Source organism: Centrocercus urophasianus, unplaced genomic scaffold, assembly GCF_019232065.1.
Source record: "Centrocercus urophasianus isolate 14NV4802_14NV808 unplaced genomic scaffold, USGS_Curo_1.0 seq_14, whole genome shotgun sequence".
Lineage (NCBI taxonomy): Eukaryota > Metazoa > Chordata > Aves > Galliformes > Phasianidae > Centrocercus > Centrocercus urophasianus.
Genome location: NW_024884586.1, coordinates 3651223 through 3667292, shown reverse-complemented (window position 1 = coordinate 3667292; position 16070 = coordinate 3651223). Strand labels below are relative to the sequence as shown.

At 42.2% G+C, this 16070-nt stretch overlaps 1 protein-coding gene across 3 annotated transcripts in view; it reads left to right on the top strand.

The window, feature by feature from the left end:
• The window catches only part of TUB (TUB bipartite transcription factor), a 122478-nt gene that overhangs the window by 50254 nt on the left and 56154 nt on the right, over window positions 1-16070 (top strand). Inside the window, exon 1 of one of the 3 annotated variants that reach the window (XM_042814995.1) lies at window positions 13567-13633. The exons of the other annotated variants lie outside the window; for them this stretch is intronic. Within the exon in view, the coding sequence (XP_042670929.1) occupies window positions 13596-13633 (38 nt within the window). The 5' untranslated portion in view covers window positions 13567-13595. Of the gene's footprint in view, window positions 1-13566; window positions 13634-16070 lie in introns of those variants that run through there. 3 annotated transcript variants of the gene reach the window in all.

The following is a 16070-nucleotide window of genomic DNA, read 5'->3' as shown; positions in this document are numbered from 1 at the left end:
CCCAGGATGAGCAAAGACCCAAACGCAAAATTTGTCCCAGCTAAAATCCCATCCCTTCGAGCAAAGGGCAAATATAAAATCTGATCGATTTGGAATGAAAGAGTAGTCTATTCCAGAAGAGTCATATACAGCACTGATTGAAGCAGCAAGGTTTAATGGGAACCCTGGTTAAGTTTTAAGAGCTTGTCATTAACACTGCATTTGTCAGGTTTTATGATGATTCATGTAGCTTTAGAGAAATAGTGGACCAAGACTTTAGCTGTCATAAATCTTCACCACTCACTCCTGAATGAAGTTCTGCTCGTCCCTATGGAAATTCTGAGGTTGATTTGCAGTTCTTATTGTTACAGGCAATATTTTCCCTGCTTTCATACATTTGGCAGTATGAATTTCAATCAACATAGCCCATATTAATAAATCCTGCAGAATGCAGAGCTTTCTTTTCAGATTAATACAATAAAGTTGATCTCACAGAAAAACAGGTATGTGGCCTCTCATTGGTAATGAAATTAAAAGTACTGAGGTGGTCTTGTTAGCTTTTAGCATTGCACTTTCTGAGCAAAAATGTAATTTGATGTTTATGCTGCAACATAAACAGCACTGACAGCAAATTCAACTCCATTAATTCCGAAGTTGCATCCCTTGCATGTGAGAATACCCATAAATTTGTCTTTTTGGGTTCTGTTTCACACTAATATCCATGCAGCGTTTTGTGATCTGAGAGACATTGAAGCAATCTATTCATTTCCAAAATGCTATTTAGTGGGACCTGCATTTCACTTCTCTCATTATCTTTGCATTCAGCCTCTTCCCACAGTTCATGAATCTGAGCTATGAATGTGGATCTTGATTTTCAGGAGGGGACAGAAAAATACAGCCAAAGAGGCTCTGCTTGGTCTCCCCAGGACCGGGAGCAAATTGCAGTGCTGAGGGGATCTGGAGAAAAAGGGTTAATGGGCTGCTAAAGCTGGCTAAGGAAACTGAAATGTAGGATATCATTTTAACTGGAAGTAAAGGGGAAAAAATCAGTAAAGGCCTAAAGGAGAGACCTGAATACATAACAGTGTGAACTGGCAGCCATTCTTTCAGGTAGATCATGCAACTCTTAAATCCAAAGCCTCTGTGCTTGCTTAGAAAAAAAAATAAATGCCTTGTGACTGAAATCTGATTTAAATTTAAATCATGATTTTTTTTTCTCATTTTGATTTTATGAACAGATGGACTATAGCTAGCAGTTGCCCTTGAGGAGTCTCTAAAAATGTAGTTCTCTGAACTGTTTCCCTGAAAACTGATACAGCTGCTAATTCTTTAGCTATCTCTGAATCATCCCAATTACAATATGTCTTTATAAAATAATTACAGGTTTCACCCAGGAACTGAGCCTGACTCTGTATTTTTCGTTGAATACTTATGTAGGGTTGGTTAGCAAAAGAGACAGCTTTACCCAACCAAGTTTTCAATTATTTTGCTTTGAACTTTTATTCTCTTATCTGATGTTTTGCTACCAAAAAGCAGCTATACTCCCTTGCAAGTGAAATTGAAAAGATTTTGGCTGCTTTATCTGTCTATCTCTTTACAGTAGGAATTTGTCTGCCAGAATAAATCACACAGAACAAAATTAGAAGAATTATTCGTTCAGATGGAGCTATTCAGACTGAAACCAATGAATTAATGATGATCTGGAAATGAAATGTTTCTGCTTGTGCAAAAGTTAGGCCATTCTTTCTCTGTGCATGTATGATATGGAAATACTTTCTAGAAAACAAAACAAAAGAAAAAAAAGTTTTAAATGAAAAATAAGGGTGGACCGACTAAAATTATGCGACATTACCTCTGTGTTACAGCGTTATGGAGGCTGGGTGGTATCCACATGGAATTGTCACCCAGTGATACAATTTATAAGAGTTCAGTAAGCCCTTGCCTTTCTGTACGTCCAGATATATCTTTGCCAATGCCTTTGCCAATGACAGGGACACTGCAACAGGGAGGGCAGTAAATAAAAGAACAGAGATGGCCAGTCATCCAGGCAAGACAGGTCCTCACACGCTGACAGGTCTTTTCCTTCAATATACTCAGGCATGGCATGTAGGATACGTTCTGTCAACACAAGGTTTTGTTCCCTCTGCACTTCCCATTTTTTCCAATATTCAGGACAACTGTTATCCATGGCAGACATCAGATGAAGGTATCAATGTTTTTTCTGAGGAAATGTTAGGAACTGGAGGAGCCATAGAACTTCCACATGCCTTTATGTAATGATACAGGAGAATGTCTTTCTTTTCAGAACATTGGCAGTAAAATAAGATTTTCAACTTCATAGAAGTTAAATCTTCACCTTTGTATTCTCAATTATTTTGATGCACATAACCTGTAATATATATGCCACGCAGTGGAAGATTGCATGCACTGATCTTTCATCTAGAGGAATTTTCAGTGTGAGTGTCACTGAAATGAATTATGGAAGGTGTCTAAACCTTAACTTACCTTTAATCCAATACAGGTAAACTACTGTAACAGTTATCAGCCTGGCTTTTCTTTGGGGATATCATTAAAACCATTGCACTTACTTGGGTTTAATCAAGTACGTTTCATTCTCCTATCTCAGAGTGCACAATCTGTTGTAGCTTTATTAAATGATTCTCATTTGACGCAGAAAAATTTGGTTTAGAACTTCTGTGCTGTTTTCTTAGAATTCTCTGCTGAAGATGTTCTGTGTTATTGTGAGAGAAATTCCCCGTGCCCCTAAAGGATGGCTGGTTAGGGCACAAATGTCGCAGTGATCGGCAATAGTTTGCTTAATACTTCAAGCCTCATGAGGCACTTTGGTGACCTGACCTTCTTAAAAACCCTATACATTTTAACTTATATTATGACAGCAAAGTATTTGGCTTGCAAATTCAGATTAGGTAAACTGATGTCAGGTTTTTTTTCCATGTTAGCTATTTGGTTTTTGGGTTTACAGTGCAGTGCTCTTCATCTAGATAATAGCACTGCTAGAGCAGACAAATGCATCATGGCTCTGTGCTGCACCACAGTTTGACTGCTTTGTGTGCTTATACTGTAAACATCGCATAAGGAAAACGAGACCCAAGGGGTGAAGTGACTTGATCAAAATTGAGTAATCAGGCCCTGAACTGAGAATTTTATTCTGTTGATACTCATTCTCATGTGCTGTTTTCCTGGTTTGGAGCCTCTTTTGATGCTCTGCTTTGTTGTCTGGAGTTCTCTTGTTCTTCAGGGGCTACAGGTGTTCACAGAACTACCTTTGTTTGTGATTGTTTTCTTTCAAGTAGAGGGGTGATAAATTGCTTCAGGGATGCAGCTGATGTCAGAGCAGGAGATGTAACTTCTAGCATCTCTGGAAATAACTTTGTGATGCCGGAAACCTGACAGTTTTTAAGATAAATATATTTAATCAATTCTTGAGATTGCAATTGGGACAGACGTGCATCTTCTTCTGCATCTGCTTAGAATTCATTTCATGTCAGCGGGGAATGAAAATAATTTATATATACTGGCATAAGTCATTGAGAGGTAGGTGCTAAAACAGCCCAGAGTTTCCATTTTGTGTTTGGTCAACGTATGCTCATGTCAAGGCAAGACTATTCATACTCCCTAGGAATTTTTTACCGCTATCCAGAACTAGACTTATCTCCACATGGAGGAAATATGCTCAGAGGAACTTCTGTTTTACTGCCACTCTAAAGTCCCCAGTAGTTTGTTAATAGTAGTTTGTTAAGCAGCATGCTGGTACAAAAAACTATTTTTTTTTTTCCAGTATTCTTTTCTGAATTACAGTTAAATTACAGGTGTGGTTTTGAAGGAAGTAATATTAACTGATTCTTCCAAGTATTCGAATTATTCTACAATTTTCTTTAATGACGTAGAGTTAGATTTAATTACAAATAATCAAAAATTATATTAAGGACAGTTAGCCCTTATTGATACTAAGATAAAATGATAGAAGTAGGCTGGTATAATTGTGTTTTCCTCTTCTCAGAAGGCCCAACTTGATCATATTAGGCTGGCTGTAGAATAAATGTGCATGAATGATTTGATCAATTTCAATGGATTTCTGAAAATATCTATTTGTCACCAGTTACTTCCTTCCAGATCAAAAGTTGCTGCTGAGCCGCAGACTGTCCTATAATATCTTATCTCAGTTTAATAATACATCCAGATCTCTTGGTGAGTCTATACACATATGCAGAACCTCTGAGAAAAGAGCTCTGTGGTGCTGGCTTTTTAAGTATCTTTTTCTAGAGACCGAATTGTCTTTACAAGACCATTTGTAGACAGAACTGCTATTCCAAAAAAAAAAAAAACAAAAAAAAACCAAACCACAAAAAAACCCACTGTGTTTGCTTTCAAGTGTTGTTCATTTATTGTAAGGCTGGCATGTTTTGTAGAACAAAATTCATTGTCACCAAGTGGCAAGAAGTTGGCAAACAGAAGGAAAGTATCAATAACCACCTGCTGCCACTTCAGGTATTGCATAACTCTGCATATTTCTCGCATGACTCAGGTCTAATTGACTGACTGACTTCAGTATCATGTACCTATCCAGTACGTGAGATTTTGGAGGCTTTTCGTTGTTGTCAGATCGTGGGGTTTTTTTTGTTTTTTTTTCAGCCTGCTGACATATAAACCTTTCCTGTGCAGTTTATCTGACTGCATTCTGTTCATCAACTTCAACTCTGCTTTTCTAGACCTTTACACCCAGCTTTCCTGTTGGCTGCTATTTTCAATATATATTTTTCCCTTCCGCCTGTTCTCTCTTTTTCCACATCAATTTACCTGCTACCCTTAGTGAACATGTTCTTTAGATTGGCTGTGTTTTTGTGTTTCTCTTTGATTTCATTTTCTTCTGTGAGTCTTGGTTTCTCTTTGAGGTTTCTATATAAAGGCCAGGTCTTATTGTTAACTGGATCTGCTTGAGACTTTAATTGGAAAACATGCTGAGAGGCATAAGAGGGAGTTTCTCTGTGTCTTTGAGTCAGTGTGTCTCACCACGTCTCTTTGCTACTACAGTACAATACTACACTGGTTGTTAACATGCTGTTACATTACCACCTTCTTAATGTACAGCAAGATGTTGTAGATAAGGATCAATAAATAGCAAATGTCAGAATGAGGAAAATGCTCAACAGTTCCCGAGGAAGAGGCAGTGCTTCTTGCAAAGTGCATTCTCAAGGACACTGGAACACTTAGGAGAGGGAGAAAAGTCACAGCATGTATAGCTGCAAAAAGTCTGTGCCAGATAGCTAGCATGCATAGTAGCTTCATTATGGGAGAAAAGGAGATTGAGTTGTGAAAGGAAGAGAGGTAAGAAGCCACAGCCACATCATTCATGAAAGAATAGGCACAAAGGGTGGTTACCAGCAGCAAGGAGATAACAGGCTCTGACACCTTGAGTTGTCTCATGCCCTTTACCTTTATTCTTTCCCCAGACTTCTCACTAAATCCAGGCCTCTGATCTAGCTAATGCATCATGTATATATATATGTATACATACATCATATATATATATTTAATCAATGCAGATCTTCTGTCTGGTTTTGTATTTTGTATAGCATGTACCATACGTGCATATCCACTGAAGAAACATTGTGTTGAATGCAGAATCCTTTTTTTTTTTTTAAAAAAAAATTTAGTCACAAATAATACATTTTGGGTAAACCAGAAAGCATCTTTGCTCACAGTCAGCTGGCTTTGCAAATTGCTGCTCCTATGGGGTGGTTGAAGGATGTGGTTACAGTCTTAATGAAAATGTTAGGATTTAGAGCTGAATAATTGTGTCTGGCACATAAAAGACCCAGGCACTGGAACCCAGCTGACTGAAGTTGGAGTAATAGAGAGGAAAGTGTGTTATCCGTGCAAGGAAGGTGGAGTAGAAGAGGAGCTCAGAACTGTCATTAATAAGGAGCTGTGAAGAAATCCTCAAATTCAGAGATTAGAGAGAAGGACATCCATATACAACACACCTACAGTAATTTAGGACAAATTGTATGTCTGAAAATGGTCTGAGAAGCCAAATAAGAATACTGGCTTCTGCAAAGCAAAACAAAGCAAAAATAAGATAGATTTCACCTAGACATCTCCCTTTATGAAAATCTGCACAGGCTCAGATAATTTTGCATGCATTTAATTTCTGTAAAATTTTTACTACAGAAATTCAAATTCACTTTCACTATTTGATTTCTCTTTCAGTTCTCACCTCAAAGTGACTTGAAAAATATTGCTTTACCTTTTATTACACAAGAAAAGTCTCTTTGAATAACTTTTTTTTTTAATTTTATTTTATTGTATGGGAATCTCTTATTAATGCACCCTTTTTATTTTCTTTACAGTAGTATTTGAAGGTTTCACTTTGTAATTAATTGCTGCTTAAATACTTACGATTTTATGTCCAGAAGGAAAATTTTAGAACCTTATCTTTATGTCTGGCTGCCAGGAAAGTTATTTTGAGAGAAACAGTTGTTCCAGACTTTTTAGAGAAAAATAACAAACAAAATAGCTTTGAGGCAAGTCTGCACAAATCACTGATGAAATTAATGAGGATTTTATTTTTTTATTTAATAATGAGAAATTAATGAGGACAGTGTGGTCTGCCAGATGTGGCTGATACAGGTCTCATAGAAGTGTTAACAACTCAGCACTGGGCTCTTCTCTGCTGCATAAAAAGTGTTGGGCTGAGGAGTGTAGTGTGGCTGTGTCTGTCCTCATACAGGTGCCCCTTGCCTCTAAGAGGGTGGCACCTTGTCTACTTCATGCTGTACCTTTGGGTTTCCATTTCAGAGGGGCTGGCAAACGCGTGGTCAGTAGAGCTGCCTGGAAGTCCTGGGAGGCTTCTGCAGGTGGGTGCCAAGGGTGGAGGGACATTTTGCTGGAGGGAGTTCTGAATTGCACAATGAAGACTTGCACATGGAGACTTCCAGGGATAGGCAGGCAGTGCTCCCCATGTACTCATGCACGGAGCTACCTCCTTGCCAAAGAGAAACTGCCCCAGACTCCTCCAGAGGCAGCTGCTCAGACGGTTCTATTGGACTCTGTGACAGCTACAGCACTGAGAACCCGGCAAATAGGGAACTAAAACCTTCATAAGAATGCTAAAACACAACAACAACAAAAGAATGTCTTTAAGTTGGACCTAGTTATTGAACGTGGTGGCCTGATAAATGCTTCTGTTGAGATATTTGGCCACAGCTTCCGTCATCCATTGAGATAAAGTGAATAAATGGTGTGGTAAAATCAATAACATTTCTAACTCTTGCAAACAAATTTTCATCCAGCTCTGTATGTTACGTTTAGTGCATGTGTATATTTGAAGTTATTATCAGGTAAGGTGCATTAGATCACAATTCAGAGAAACACTGAGTAAGCAATGCACTCTCAGCCTGTCCTTGTGTTACTAAATACGAAGGATTCAGCACTTGGCACACAGAATACAGAATATGCTTTGTATGCACTGCAGATAGATGTTTCAGTAAAGATGGATGGATTGATTCCTAGCTTACCTAGAGACTTTCTATATAGCTGTATACAAACCACCTTTGGCTCTTGCCTCGGGTTATCATCTCTCATTTGAATGCAACAATTTATTGTATTACAAAGATGATGTAAAGAAGTTATATTATAAATAGTGCCATATTTGCTGAAGTGTAGCTGATTGTGGTAAGTCAAGCTAATAAGTAGTATTAATTCTGTATGATGATCAAGTTATTTCCATTGCAAGCTCAAATGTACTTAAACCACTACAGCAGAAAGAGAGCAGTTATTGAAGTACTTATTCCTGCTCCTTATGGAAAGTTTCACTGGCTTTATCTTTTTACAGAAAGCAAATGAAAAGAATAACTCAATACTGTTTAATCTTAGATATCATCTGAAGACTTCAAGGACTCTAGCACTTTTTCTAATTACAAAAATGCTCAAATATTCTATAGTTAGTCTTGTATTTTCCTAGCTGCTTTAGCTCCAGAGAGACTAATTTGAATCTTTTTTTCTTGTACAGTGAGCTCGACTTCATTTTAATTGCAACAAAGCATTAATTCTCTCAGACTCCGTGGGTCATTTTTTGTTCTCTAAATAAACCAACGTCTTTCAGTAGTCATGCTTAAAGAAATCTAGAGTACAAAATCTAGAGTATAAAATTATGAGATCTTATCATGATGTACAAACCCCTAGGGCAAAGCATTTCTGGTTCTACTAGGAGCATTTCAGTTTTCTGGGTGATTGTCAGGTGAAGCCAATGGCTTTTAAAGGCATGTAAATCATGTCTGAAAGACTACTTGAAGGAAAGACTAATATGAATATATATTTTAGGTTTTATCATTTCAGCAGGCTAAAACCTAGAATCAGTACGGTTTGGGTAGGAGGGACCTTTAAGATCATGTAGTTCCAACTCTCGTGCTATAGACCTGTTACTGTTTGCTAACAGCTTAAAAGGCTTTCAGGATGGTTGTCCCATTCAGTTGTGAGAAGAAGCCTGTTTTTGTACTGAAAGGACACTGCAGGGTCCTCCAGACTTGCCATGATGACAAGGGAGGTAGGACAGGTTCCTCTCTTGCAGGCTGTGAGCAAAAACTGAGTTAACTCAAAGCAATTAAATGAGTAAAAAGCAGAAGTGATATTTTGTGAAGGAAAAAAAAAAAACCAAAAAAAAACATCTGAACTGAAAATTTTCATTGATTTTAGAAGAAAAAAAAAAAGAAAAGAGACAATTTTCGTGGGCAACAAAGTGCCATTTAGCTTGCTGTCTTACAGCCACTTGGAGTCTTCTCTATAAATGTCTGAAAATACTAAGCTGAAATGGGATGAGATTATCCAATTTTGAATTTAAGCACTATCACAGGAAAATTCATCCTACACAATGATTTGTTTGTATAAGCATGTAGGAATAATGCTAGAGGGCAGTAAAAATGGGAGGCTGAAGGGACATACAGAAGAATCCACTTCTAGTGGTCCCGCTGGTTTTGGATGAGTGTTCAGTGAGACAGCAATTCCAAATGTGACAGAAGCTCAGATTATGATAATACTAGTTTCTTGCTCCAGTGTCAGTGAATTTATGCATACCAATCATGTTTGCCTCTGTGCAAGAGGTGGATTTTTTCCACCGTAGTACTAGAGTTACAGCAGAGAACCAAACTACTGGATATATGCAGTGCAAGATTTTGAGAGAGTTTCTAACTGTTATTACAGGATCTGCCATCAAACCAAACTGAAAAGTTACATAGCATGTATTAGAAGCAGGCCACCAGTAGCAAACACCAGGACAGTGGTGGATGTGGTTTGATTTCTAGAGCTGGGGAACAGCTCAGCAATCCTCACTCCTCAGAAGTTACAATTTTCAATACTCGCCTTCTTCATAGGAATATGTTAGAGGTAGTGTTAGTTTAATACTAGTTGCAAAATAATAATAATAATAATAAGATCTCAATGGAGTTAGGCAAGTTCAAACTGAAGTTACTGTAGTGAAAACTTACTGTTTTGGTGGCTGGAGAACCCTATTCTGATATCACAGAATACATTTTATCTCAATGTGTTACTGATTGGTATTTATGCTTCACAGCCTCACAATAAAGAAACAGAAATGTAGTCACTAGAATGAGAATAGACAAAATACAGTAAGGCAAAGTAAGATTTCATGGAGAGGGAAAGAGAGAGGATCAACCATGCAAAGGCTTTGACAAATCCTTCATACAAAAATTCATCTCCTTTGCAGTTTTATCTCCAAATTGTTCACTTTACCACAAAAATTTTCTTGCAATAGCTGAAATTGGTATATTAAAATAAAGCATTTTAGTAATATTGGGGGAAACAAGGATATTTAAATTGGACTTCTTTCTGTTCAAATCACAAGGAGTGGGAACTTGCTTTAAGCCTTATCCAAAGCGCAGAAAAATGAGCAGAATTATCTTTATCATGTCTTTGGTTTAGCTGAAGTGTTTATGGCTAAAATTACCACTGAATTCCTTGATTTTATTTACTTTATGTGAGAATTTGCTTCTTTTTGATTTGTGAAAGTTTAAATGCTCTTTATCTTACTCTGGAGTTTATTCTGAATTTGTTTCAACACATTCCAAATCTCACTGCTTGGGAAAAAAATCCACTGAACTTGCTGAATTTCACCTCATTACTGTAAAACCTCGTATTTTGCATCCTGGTTAGGTGCAGTTTCATTTTAAAATAAGCAAACGAACAAAATACCCTGGGTACACCCACAACTGATCCGAGCTTTGTGCAGAAAAGTTCATGAACTTTGTTAGGAGCTCTAAGTTTGTAATGAATGCAGCTAAGTTCTATTTGGCATGGTTTTACTTCCAATACTGTGGCTTGATTTTAGATATATTGGAATGGAAAAATCTACACACAGCCACCACTTCTGTAGTTATGCCAGCATAAGCACAAAGTTATTCCTTGTCACTTGGGACTTAAATCAGAAACATCCAAGCCAATAAGGGAAAACCAAGAAGGTTTACATAATTATGCAAAATCTGTCCTGTTTGTGATATCATATGCTTTAAAATTCTGAATAGAAGTGTTTTCTGTGTTATGCTATGGACCTGATCTAGAGAAAACAGCCTGTCAGATGTCTTTTTAATAAGACCCAAAAAGCAAAGTTCAAATGGGTCTCATGGATGTCTTACAAATGAATTAGGGTGTGTGAGTCTGGGTACATGTTACACCACAGCATGGAACCAGGATGGGCTCACAAATAAAACTCACACTGCTCATTGCTGCACTTTTCCTTTTGCTGAAATCAGCCTTCCTCGAGGCCAGCTAAAAGGACAAATGAAACTGGAACATAATTCAATACTAATATCTGCAGCACACAAGTTCTGAACAGTGCTGTGCTCACTGCTGCAGAAGCAACTGCACATGCTGAAAGAAGAGAATATATAGATAAATAAGGATCTCCCTACAAAAGATACTCTGTGCTTTATTTCAGATTAGTGTGTACATTCACCATTCCTTTTTTTTTTTTCACAGCTTAAATGATAATACCTAAATTACTCCATCACAGCGAAATCAGAACTTTTTATGTTATTAATGTGTACTGTTAGGAAGGAGCTTGCATTGGTTTCTTATTTTAGACCTTGCTTAGGCTCTGCCTACTCCATTTCAAAGCAGTCCTTTCGCTTTGATGTCCTGCTCTCTACCCAGATTGCCAGAAGGCTTTCAGTTGCAAATGCAGGTGTTTCCAACTGTTAGATGTGGCATAGTATTCATCAACTAAATCAAAAAAAGGTATTAGTAGGACACTTAATTTACATAGGGGACAAAATAAGAATAATTGGCGAGGTACCACAAGATACACGAAGATGGTGAGATGCATTTTGCAGTGGATGGCCAAAGTTTGCGTCTATATTGCTGCTTTCCATGTTTCATATATTCAGAATTCAACATTTGAAGCACTGTTTTTCCAAGAGATTACATTGCCCATCATGTTGGTATGGCTTTTGAGAAGTATAGTTTTCTTTACAGATAGCATCTGGAAATCATTACTCCTTAAAAGGGTTATTTTTTGCATGCTGATATTTTTTCCTAATTTTTTGTTCTAGCATGAGGGAAACAGTCCCCTGCAAAGGCCAGCTCTTTGCTGAGCTGCTGAGTTATCAGAAATGTGAGTGATCAGGTCTGCCTCCCAAGGGCAATTGAGGCTTGTGGGACAGCAAAATGAATGCCTCAGTCATTCTCCCATCATTTAACTCTTGCACTGTCACCCAGTTAGCTCTGTGTACTGTGTATCTGAAGCAGAGGGACATCCAATGGAGCCTGGTGAGTTGGGACCTCCTCGGAGGTAGAAATGTGCAGTTCTTCTGCCAGATGCAGAGGGCTTTCTGCTCAGCTCACCCACTGCATCCATGGGGGCAGAGTACTGCTGGTAAGAATGAGCCAGAGCTGCTAGATAGGCAGCAAAAAAGCAAGTGGCCTGAGATGGTAAGGTGAAGGAGAATCATTGTGCGGGAGGATTAAGAGGAAGACTGAGAACATAAGATGACACTACAAAAGGAGACAAGAAAGCAAATTATCTTTCCTTCTGGTTCTGTAAGCATAGTTTTCCTGATCTCTCTTCTCTGTATCAGCTCTCACTGGAGGGAAGCTATCTCCTGCTCACCCCCCATCCTCTAGGACACCCTGATGGGCCTCCATTTTTGAACATCTAGAAACCCTGTGCATTTTGTATTTGTTAATACAAGTGTGGATTCAGGCTATTTCAATTACAGTAAGCATCTCCATGATTCATACAGCTCAAAGGTTCAGAGGGAGCCTTTTGATATGTGATAGATGCACTAGCTCAAATATCAGATTTTGCACATAGGGCTTTTTGAATGTGGATAATCTAATCATCAGCCTTGAAAGCTTTTGAGACTGAAAACATGAAACTGTTCCTTTCTGGGAGAGTTTCTCCTTTCCTCTTTTCTTTCTTTTCTACAGGAGCCCCACTCAGTGGGCACGCTTAAAAAGCACACAGCGTGGCACTGAGAGACGGGCACTTTGGTTGGTAGCACTGAAGACCGTTGTTTTACATTAGCAGGCTGTACCCGATGGGAGCTGAGATCTGCCAAAGCCGGTGTTCAGCACTGGTCAAGAAGTAGTGAATCATCTTATCCACATCGATGTGAAAATTCTTTCTTAACGGCAGATCTCATTTAGACCTCTGGGAAAAGTTTAATTCCTGTCTCTGACTTTCAGACAAAATAACTTTCCAAAAGCTCAGGAGACTAAATGACAAAGCACCGCTTCTGGTGCCTGCTAAGCATCCTACGGATGCCTCTTGGTTTTCTGGCTGTGGTCTCACTGAGGTTCTCCTCTCTTTGCCCTTCCGAGGTACCCCGGGAGCCGCACCAAACTCGGGCGCAGTTTCTGTAAGGGCACAGCCAGCAGCGGAGCGAGGGGAGGAGAGCAGCCGCGAGGCGCCCGGCTCTCGCACTCGGTTCCCTCCTCAGCCATCTTGGGCCGACGCGCCGGGCTGGCAGGCTCTGCCGGCAGGGCTCGGACGACAGATGCCGAGCTCAGGCCGGGCTCCGCGCACCCCATTCACGGCCGCGTGCCTCACGCCGCCGCCCCGCACATGCCCAGTGTCGTGGCGGGCGCCGGCCGTGAGTCAGTGGCGGCGCGGCTGACGGGGCAGGGGCGGGCCCGGCGCGGAAGGCGGCCCGCCTCGGCCGGGCGATGCCTCAGCGCGGCGGCAGTCGGGGGGCGGGCGGATAGCGGCGGCGGGGACGCGGCGCGGCCGCCGTGCCTTTCCCTGCCCGCCGCCGGCCCTTCCTCCGCCCCTTCCCCCGCCTTCCCTCCCCCCCCCCCCCCCCCCGCTCCGGCGCCCGTCTCAGCCGGCGCTCCGGGCGGGGAGGAAGGGCCGGGAGCCGCCTCCCGCTGCCCCTGGCCGCCCCCGGCCGCCCCCTCCCCATGCAGCCCGGCCCGCCGCGGGGAGCCCTCCCCGGGGGGATGTTTCCGCGGCCGCCGCCGGGATAAGCGGCGCCCGTCCGCCCCCGCCTCGGACGGAGGATGCTGCCCGCGCCGCGGCGGGCTCCGACTCGGGCAGCGGCAGCCGCCAACCCCTCCTCGGCTCCGGGCAGCGTCGCCGGCGAGAGATGACTTCGAGGCACCAGGCGGACTGGATCCCCTACAGGTAGGGGCGGCCGCCGCGGCCGGGAGGGTCCCGCGGGACGGCCGCTCCGGGACGGCCGCGAGAGGGAGGGCGGGCTCGGTCCCGCCTGCGAACTCGGGTCCGGTCCCGCGTCGTCAAGTTCGGGGCCGCTCCCGGGGGAGAGCCGCCCGAAGCGGGCGGGCGGCGCACCTCCGCCGGCCCCGCTCGCTCCGTGGCCGTAGGGTCCCCCTCCGTCCCTCGGAGCGGCCGTGGCGAGCGGCGGGATCGCCATGGCAGCGCCCGGCGGGCGGCCGCCATTGGCTCCGTCGTTGCCATAAGCTACCGGAGCCGCCGCGGCCGCTGCCCGGGAGCCCCGTGCGTCAGCGGGAGCCGGGCCGGGCGGGAGGAGCGCTATCGCCGCCCGCATCGCCCCAGCGCTCCGGTTGTTGCTGGAGTAGGGGATATAGCTCTGTCCTGGGCCGGGGCTGCCGAACTCGGGGCGGGAATCTGTGCGGTAAAACCCCGAGCGCTGTTCGGGCTGACCGCGTTGCGGCTTCGTTGTTAGAGTTGGAGTCTTCTCAAACTATCGCAAAAGGAATCGTGCGCGCCTTAAAAAGGTGTCCCGCGTAACGCAGCACGGCGTACTTGCTTCATTCATTTCTTTGTAACACGGAATTTTCACGTTGCCCCGTGGGCTGTGGGAACAGACAGCGATTTAGTTAGTTGTTCTAGAGAATCCTAAGTTCAAAAAGAATTACACTGTGCACTTCATGCTAAAGGCAGCTGTTCTGTGGGTCCATCGGCCCCACACTGAGCGGCAGTTTTTCTAGTGAAGGTGTGTGACTGCTGATGCAATGTGACACATGTAAATCACTCCCTGAGATGGGGAGGAAAAAAAGAGCAATGGGTGCCAAAGTGGAGCTCGGTTGGTTTAACCTGTGCTCATGATCCTCATGACAGAGGAATGGGAAAGAAAGAAAACTACAGCGAACCCAAGAATGTTGCCGTTTGCTCCCATGGCTTTTTCAGAGCCTGTGTTTTAAAAAGATGTAAGGCATTGGCAATAAGCTTCCAAAAATGACTAGCTGGTGATTTCTGATGCAATTTGAAGCCGATGTAATGACGGGAAAAATACCACAAGAACAGCTGCTCACGACTCTTCCCGTAACTGTGCCCCTGTTCTCCCACCATATTCAAGGCTGCAGAGGCTGGGGCCGAAAGTTCACTCAGGGGTTTTGTAGCGAAGGCTTTGAGGAAGGAAATAAAGCATCTTTATTTCCTAAAGCATCACTGCATACTGTGCAGTTAAAGAAGCCAGCAGAGTAGTTGCAGTAGATATTCAGAGAAACACTGATGTGACGACGCTCACATGTTTTCTAGTGTAATGTTCTTCACCGTTGTTCTTCACGTGTTGACTGTACACTTATGGTTAGTAACTGCTAAAAGCCTCCCAAGTCGCAGGGCAAAGAAGCCTCCCTCCTGCTCTGAAACGGCCTGCTTTAAACCTCTGCTGTGATTTGCACTCTCCCAAAGGAGTTGACTCATTTTTTGGTTTACAGGGAGCTAACTCCAGAGTTCAAAGTAGGTCTTTGCAAATCTTGTGGAATGTGCTCATTTAAAATATCTTCCAGGCTCCCCGAAATGCATTCATCTGGGAAATGGGAATCTGAATGTGTATGTGGCTGGCATCATGTTTGAGAAAGTTTTATTAGTGAATTAGGTCAGAATACCATTTTGTGGAAGTGAAATGCGCAACGTGAGGGAGCAGCCGGGTGTACGCCTCTTGGAATGCTTCATTCGTGCAATCCACCTGCATGTTCAGAACTCAGAGAGCAGATTGCATTTCCATCCTGAAGATGCTGAGAACATTGTAGGTGAATTAATAAAAAATGTTAACCGATTCATCCTGTGTCAATGCTGGCTTTTTCAAGTTGAGGCGGATGAAAGGTTCATTTTATTTATGGAACGTAGGTTGTGGTTTGGATACTTTGCTCTGTATACCTTCTCCTTCTTTTCTGTATTCTGCTTTTGAAACACTAGTAGTCATAGGTTGAGGAGATTTGAGTTTACAGGATGATAATAGTTATGTACATGATTTCACTCGTGACCTTTTTTTATTATGCTCATTTTCTTTGTAGCTTTTAGGAATTCACTTTGAAGTTTTAAGCTTGTGCTTAGAAATTGAAGCTATAAACAGTCACTACTTATTTATTTGCAAGGTGAAGGATTACAGTTGGATGAGAATTGTGTTGGAGCAGAGCTGTGCTGTAAATTCATGAATCATGGCAATTAAAGCAGCTAAGAAGGCTTCTGAAAGCGTGATGTATAAACAAGTTCTGAAACAGGGATGTGCTTGAAGATGAAGGGTGCCCCACGCTTGTTGCTATGTGTTTATTTGCTATAATATCTATCTGAAAGCATCAGTACTGTGAGGACAGCAGCACAGGTGAGGTGCTCACCCTCTCTGCGAGGTGCAGTT